At 43.2% G+C, this 7,982-nt stretch overlaps 1 protein-coding gene across 1 annotated transcript; it reads left to right on the top strand.

The window, feature by feature from the left end:
* The first annotated feature begins 3,231 nt into the window (after positions 1 to 3,231).
* On the top strand, positions 3,232 to 3,723 carry LOC127137635 (uncharacterized). Its single transcript, XM_051064080.1, has one exon. It carries the CDS (start codon positions 3,232 to 3,234, stop codon positions 3,721 to 3,723), a length of 492 nt encoding a protein of 163 aa, XP_050920037.1.
* Positions 3,724 to 7,982: the final 4,259 nt, after the last annotated feature.

Genomic DNA, 7,982 nt, shown 5'->3' with positions numbered 1-7,982 from the left:
TGGTGATAGACTCAAAAGCCAATTTTAATTTACTCTTGGGTCGAGAATGGATCCATGGGATATGGGTTGTACCATCGACGATCCACTAGCGACTTATAATCTGGCGAAAGGATGCCATCATAGGAAATATTGAGGCCGACCAAAGTTATTACCGGGTTGGCGATAGGGGTTCCAACAGGTCTTTCGACCAACACTTGGCGAATATAGCGCCATGGGATGAAGAATCAGGCTCCTATACTTCCGCCAAAATTGGTCAAGTTCTGAACTTAGACCCTGATCATGGTTTCATATGGGATAACGAGGAATACATAGGATCAGAGACGGGAATTCCACCTACGGGGTGGCCTGCAGTCGATGAGGATGACTGTTGAGTCAGAAAGCCTGGCTCGAATTTTGGCATATTTGGCTGAAAATAAGAGGAAGTCAATTCTGGAAAAGGAGAGACTTCGGGATATGGCCTGTGAGGTCGAAGGTTTAGAAAATGGTCGACAAGACCAGACAACGGCTTCAGAAAGCATGAGGCTTGATTGTATTTATGATAATGAGCCTTTGGAGTTTGAAAAGAACCCATTAAACGAGTCCCAGAAAATGCAAGCACAATATCCCCTTGAAGAGATCGATTTGGGAGATGGAATCACAAAAAGACCAACTTTCATAAGTACTAAGGTGGGGTCATAAATAAGGGAGAAACTAGTTGAGGTAATGACCGAATACAGGGACTATTTTTCCTGGGATTATGAGGAAATGTCGGGTTTAAACCAAAGTGCAGTGGAGCATCGACTACCTATCCAACCTGGGAAAAATCCAGTGAAGCAACACCCTCGATGATTTTCTTCAGACGTCACCTTGAAGATCAAGCAAGAGATCGAAAGACTCCTCAAAAGTCGTTTCATAAGAACGACAAGGTACGTCGAATGGTTGGCCAACATAGTTCCCGTCATCAAGAAGAGCAGAACGCTTAGGATTTGTATAGATTTCAGAGATCTAAATAACGCCACGCTGAAGGATGAGTACTCGATGCTCGTGGAGGAAATGTTGGTCGATCCAGCCGCGGGTTTTCAATACCTGAGCTTGCTCGATGGATACTCTGGCTACCATCAAATTCTTATTACCGAAGAAGATGTCCCCAAGACAGCATTTCGATGCCTTGGAACTTTGGGGATATATGAGTGGGTCGTCATTCCGCTTGGTTTAAAAAAAATGCAGGAGCAACCTACCAAAGGGCTGTGAATGCCATATTTCAGGACTTCATTGAAAAGTTCATATAGGTGTATATTAACGACATTATGATAAAATCTTCATCTCAGGGAGGACACCTGGATCACCTTCGACGCTCGCAGGCAACTTCTTGGGATTTGTGGTACACAAACGAGGTATTGATATCAATCAGAACAAGACAATGACAATCTTAGACCTCAAAAGCTCATCGACAAAGAAGCAACTCAAATCCTTGTTGGGGAAGATAAACTTCTTAAGAAGATTCATATCGAATATAAGTGGTAAAACGAAGGTATTTTCGCCACTACTATAATTAAGAAGGAAAGTGGTTTTTACTAGGGGTCCGAGCAACAAGAGGCTTTCGACACAATCAAGGGGTACCTTACCAAGCCTCTTATTTTGTTACCTCCCAGTAGGAAGAAAAATATGAGTTTATATATTGCTGCATCAGATACGACTATAGGGAGCATGTTGTCCCAAGAGGATAGTAATGGTGTCGAAAGACCTATATATTACCTCAGTAGAGTGTTGGTAGATGCTGAAACTAGGTACAGTCTCATAGAAAAACTATGTCTATGCTTGTACTTTGCTTGTATGAAATTAAAGCAATATATAAAACCAGTTGATGTTTATGTTTTGTCTCATTATGATATTATTAAACATATGTTGTCTAAACCTGTTCTGCATAGTAGAATTGGAAAATGGGCACTGGCGTTAACGGAGTTCTCTCTAACATTCTAACCTTTAAAGGCCATGAAAGACCAGATCGTGGCAAATTTTATAGTAGATCATGCCATGGGAGAATCATCTCTAAACGTGGTCGACACCAAAACCTGGCATTTGTATTTCGACGGGTCGAGTCACAAAGACGGAACGTGAGTCAGAGTATTGATATTATCCCCACAGATGGTCCGACGAAGTTTAAGTACAAGATCAGTGAAAATTGTTCCTACAATGAAGCCGAGTATGAGGCTTTAATAATTGGTCTTCGACTCTTGAAAGGGATGGGAGCCGGTCGAATTGAAGTAAAAGGAGACTCGAAGTCTGTAGTCAAGAAAGTTACACGCGAATACAAGTGCATCAAGGGAAGTTTGCTGAAGTATTGTGTGACTGCGACGCAACTACTAGAACACTTTGAAGTTACGGACATAAGACATATACCGAGAAACGAAAACCAAGAAGCCAACGAGTTGACCCAAATTACTTCAGGATATAAGATGTCTAAGTAGAAATTCCAAGATATGATTGAAGTTCGAGAGAAGATGGTGTCGAACACACCACCAACAAAAGATATCCTCGACATGAATGACAGTCGTAATGAAGGCCTCGACAAAGAATATCAGGATGCCTATGGAGTCGAAAACTCCTGGGAAGATGGAGTTTTCACTGTCAATAGTTCATCGCTAACAGACTGGAGGAAATAGATTGTAGAATATTTGGAGGATCCAGTCGAGGGTACTGACAGGAAAACCAAATACAGAGTCTTGAGCTATTTTGTTGTCAGGAAACGAATTGTTGAAGAAGACACCAGAAGGGGTACTACTTAAATGCCTGGGAGATAGTGAAACATATATGGCCATATATGAGATACACAATGGAGCTTGTGGCGCCCACCAGGCAGGCCATAAGATGAAGTGGTTGTTGTTTCGACAAGGGGTTTATTGGCCCAGTATGTTGAAAGATTGCATCGAGTTTGCCAAGGGATGCCAAGAATGCCAAAGACACACAAATATTCAACATATGCCGGCAAGTGAGTTGCATGCGATCATCAAACCATGATCCTTTAAGGGGTGGGCATTAGACTTCATTGGAGAAATTCGACCAACCTCGTCGAAACGATAGAAGTTTATCCTAGTAGGGATAGACTACTTCACCAAGTGGATCGAAGTCGTCCCTCTGGTGAAGGTGGATCAAGAGGCTCTGATTGAATTCATCCAAAAACATATTGTATATAGATTTGGCATCCCAGAGACCATTACCATGGATCAAGGGTCAGTGTTTGTGGGATAAAAGATGCAAGAGTTTGCTGGCGAGACAGGCTTCAGGTTAGTTACCTCTACACCTTACTATGCACAAGAAAATGGCCAAGTAGAAGCGACCAACAAAGTGATAGTAAGTTTGATTAGGAAACGTGTTACCAAAAAACCAAAGAACTGGCACAAAACTTTGGACCAAATCCTATGGGCTTGTCGAACGTCCCCAAAAGTGGCAACAAATTCGACGCCTTTTCGACTAACGTTTGGTCACGATGTCGTATTTCCAGTAGAGATTTGCTTAAAATCCATCAGGGTGCAACCCCAGAACGGCCTCCAGTCGGAACAGTATTGGGACATGATGTTTGACGAATTGGTTGATTTGGATGAAGAAAGATTGGCTGCAGCAGAAATGCTGATACGACAAAAGGAACGCGTAGCCAAGGTATACAATAGAAAGGTAAAGAAAAAAACCTTTACTGATAACGATTATGTTTGGAGGGTAATCTTGTTTATGGATCTTCGAGATTGAACTCTAGGTAAATGGTCTCCGAAGTGGGAAGGACCATTTCAAGTAACCCGAACATTCGCTAACAATGCATATGAGATCAAAGAACTTAGTGGGGGATCAAAGGGTCTTGAGAGTGAATGAGAAATATTTGACGAAATATAAACCTATGCTACAAGAGATCCAGATCCGAACATAACAAGATTCATTGATTCTTTAAAAGTGGCCCAAAAGGGCATTATAAAACATGGTCAACAGACCTTAAAAGATAAATAAAAAACAAAGGAAAAATCTAATGGGGAATCTAGACTTAAAGTCCTCAAACGAGGTTATCTCGTGACTGATCCTATTGTCTAGAGTGACCTTCTTTCCACGCAAGTATTTTATGTCAGCCTCGATCTTGAGGGCTCTTACCCCATGGGATATCCCCTTCAGAACCTCATTATCGACTGCTTCTTGCGCAGGAATTCCCTCAACCGTCTCCAAAGAAGCTTTATGTACTTCTACCTCAACAATCCTTTTATTAAGTTCAATGATCTGGGCTTGGTAGTCAGAGATCTACTGATCAAAGGCTTCTCGCTGACGAAGATGCTCCTCCTTCTTGTGTTCAAGTTCGTCGAGTTTCCGCTCACAAGCCTCACCGGAGTCCCATTCGATCATTGCCTCATTAAGCTTCGTTTTGATCTGAAGGTCAGGATTTTGTCGAAGGATAAAGTCTTTGACGAATTGAGTAAAGAAGGCCTCAAACTTGACGAATTACTTGACCATTGAGGCAGGAAGATCATGAAGGGCAAGGGAGTCAAGGAATTTAAAAATATCACGAGCAAGCTCCCCTTCTCTTTCAAGTGCGCCTAGAAATTTGTCATCAAAGAGTGACGCCTTCAGTTGCTGAAGAATGAAAACAACCTCCGCATAAAGCTCTGAGGAAGCAACGACGGTCGAAGATGGGAGCGACATGTCAGTCGACAAATGGTGAATTTGTTGTAAATTTCTTAGGGCCTCAACGGGGTTCCTTTGCTTGATAATCCTGATTTCTTTCGAGGTTAAAATGTTGGTCGATGCATTTTCATTAACGACGTTCGGCGGATTGAGAGTTGGTGGAGATGCGTGACTTTGAGGAGCTGCTAGGGAGCCACTTTGAAACTCAGCTTGCCGCCGAGGACTTAAGACAACGTCAGTTGGAGGATGTTCGGTTGTATCTTTGACCATAGTTTTGACCTCAATCAGAGAGCTAACCAGTCTAGAAAAGATAGAAGTGTTAGATCACATGACGAAGAAAAGAGTCTTCGAGTGTGGACAAATACCCATAGATAATAGGGAGGAGTATGGACAAATACCTAGAGATCCATAAGAGGTGGGGAAGTAGTGGGAGTCCTCTCTGAATCACGAGGAGTGAGAACTTCTCTGTATCTTCCTGGACTGTCGGGGAAACCCTTGGAGCCACCTTTGTTGGAGTTTTTTTGGCTTGAGCCTTCTTCCGTTGCATGGGGGTATGAGGAGTTTTAGGTGGTGCTTTTGATGTAGAGAAAATGTGCGGGTGCACACTCCCGTCAGAATCCTCATCGTCTACCACAAGCACTTCTTCAAGTACCTGAATATTAAAATGTGTGAAAAGGTGATAAAAGTCCTAAGGTGAAAACTTGTTCATGAAGTGAATAGGTAATACCTGCGAATGGGGGGGAGGGGTCGAAGGCGATCGTTGTTTCTTCGAGGGCTTCGTCAGAGTCGGCTCAGTAGGGGGGCTACCCTTTTTCGACCCTGATATCAAAAATTGTTAGCATTGTACAACGCCAAGAAAAGAGGAAACTAAATCAGTAACATGTACCTTTTGGGGGGCTTCGTCGACTTGAGGATTTTGGATTTTTGAGTTGGGAGCGTTAACAGAGGGAGGCAGAGGCAGTATATCGCTGGCAAGAGTGGAACGTGCATCGACCATGTTTTGAAGAAACTGGTCACTTGGGAAACCATGAGTTTGGTAGGAATTCCACCATTCGTCAAAATCAATTGTTGTTAGGAAAGATTGTTGAAACCTGAAGACTGGAAGTTCGTAACGGTTAGTAGATTTACAAAAACAGAGGCAAGCTTTGTGATCATCAGCTGTCAACGATCGACCGAACCATACAATATCGGTGTCATGAGATACCAGAGGTTTTGGAACCATCTGGATTAGGCCAAATTGACGAGCTACCAGATTCGTTTGATAGCTCATGAAACCGAACCCCTTTGACCCTGGTTCAATCTTGTAGGACAGCAAGGTAGGAGTCAGGAAAGCTCTCCATATCGCGTTTGATTGGGTTGCAGTCTGTGGAGAGCCACCTGGAAAGGGATCTTTGAACCATTTAGCGTTGAAGGTTCGATCAACAAATGGCGCCATACCAAGAGAAAATTTTTCTGCTTCGATGAACATATTTAAGTATTTCATGAAGATATGGGTGTTAGGAGTCTTCTGGAAGGTCGTCAAAGCCAACCGGGATCCTTCGATCGGTCGGTCTTCATTCATTCGCATAATACGCTCCGACATTGTGTATCATAATTGATACTCAAAGGTAGCATTTAACCAATGTTGCAAGAGCCACAAAGGACCCGACAGGTTCAGAGCTTTAGGAGTGTTGGAAAGAAACTTCAGTTTCAAGGTTGCCATCCCAAAGCCTGATATAAGGAGGCCAATAGCAATTTGCCTAAAGACACCTGTTGACCCTCATGAATCTGGATCGCCAGGGAAATATAGCTCTTCGCTATCTGCAAAGAACCAAGACATAACACGTAGTATGAGAGCCACAAAGTGAGGAAGGCTATATGCTCCTCGTCGAACACTTCGACAGAATCCTTGTCGTGATGGTCTTCGATGTAGTTCAGAAGGTTGGCCCGATCAAACGAGAAGGTGTTCTCCGTCGAAAGGGTGGGATCGAAGGTTTCCCCCAGGGGAGAAAGGTCGGTGATCTCCTCCACGTTGAAAGGGTGGGTGTCAACATCCCACAAGGAAACTGGAACATGTTGGTCGAGCCTTCCCAGAAGTACAGGGATGTCAGCAACATGCAGGGATTGACACGATGAGCGTACCTTAATATTTGAATAAGGCCATAGATCCCTGCACTCCTCCATTGGTCTTGACGCTTTTTCGTTGGACTTTGTTAAGCCATACCAGGTATTCCTTATTGCCAAGAGTAGGCATGAACCTAAAAACCCTGGCTTTCACCTCTATGAATCTGACGTCGAGTATGGCAGATTTGTCGAAAGCAGAAGGAGCAGCAGGTTTGTACCCATGAAAAAAGGGTGCAACGGTATTTGGGGAAGATTTCTGGTCAGCAAGAGGTCCGTGGAACGCTAGCAATTTCTTATCAACCATGAAAGGTATCAATATCCGGCGTTGCCAGTTCTTCATAACGGCTTCATCAGAGGATATGGGTTAAGGAATGCGATTCATACCCTCTTTAGCAGTGAGTTTGAAAGCAATAAGATTGTTTCTAGTAGCATATGTAATGATGTCTTTGACATGAGAAAAGGAAGCCATGGTGATATGAAACAAATGGTTGGAGTTTTGAGACTCTGGGTAATGAGTTACAACGCAGAAGTTGTTTGAAGGCATGAGCAAGGAAAATACGTGAGTAGAAGAGTGTTTGAGGAATAAAAAGAAGCTATTTATAGGCTAGTAAGGTGAACAGTCGAGCACTAAGTGATTGACAAGTGGCTGGCTAGGAAATAGTAAGAGTTAGTGAGTTTCGGTTGGGATCCCACGACCCAGGGATAGCTGCTAATGATGGTGCAGTCTCTTGGAAATTACGCAGCCGAAAAATGTCATCATCATATACTAGGTCATGAGTAATGATAAGACGGCTAACCGAAATTTGGGACATCAAAAGGCCAGTCCCTCGATCGACGTGCTCATGTCGAAACCAGCCTTTTCAGGGGGAAATTTGTTAGCTGGCCAATTTCGGCCAGAGAAGAAATCCAGTTCGACTATAGAACTTGTCGGAGCATCCTCGACAGGATGGTGGACGCGTCCATAGGTCGACATTTGCAAGCTTCAGTTAAAGTCGAAGTGCTTGAATGGTGAAGGCAACTGTGGGCAATCAAAGAACATAGGGAGTTATTTACCAACATGGGGGAAGTGGACTGACATGTGGCATCACGAGATGGTTTTGTAACCTCCAGACGGTTACTTTCAATTAGTATTTAAGCTAGTGTCATAGGAGATTCTAGAGGTGGCATTTTGAACATTTGCAGTAGGAGTAAAACTTGAAGTATCAAAGCGTGTACGAGAAAATAGTCAATCTCCTCACAAA

This window comes from Lathyrus oleraceus, chromosome 4, assembly GCF_024323335.1.
Source record: "Lathyrus oleraceus cultivar Zhongwan6 chromosome 4, CAAS_Psat_ZW6_1.0, whole genome shotgun sequence".
In the NCBI taxonomy this organism is placed as follows: Eukaryota; Viridiplantae; Streptophyta; class Magnoliopsida; order Fabales; family Fabaceae; genus Lathyrus; species Lathyrus oleraceus.
The sequence above is the reverse complement of the archived record's forward strand: the minus strand, read 5'-3'. Positions and strand labels throughout refer to the sequence as shown.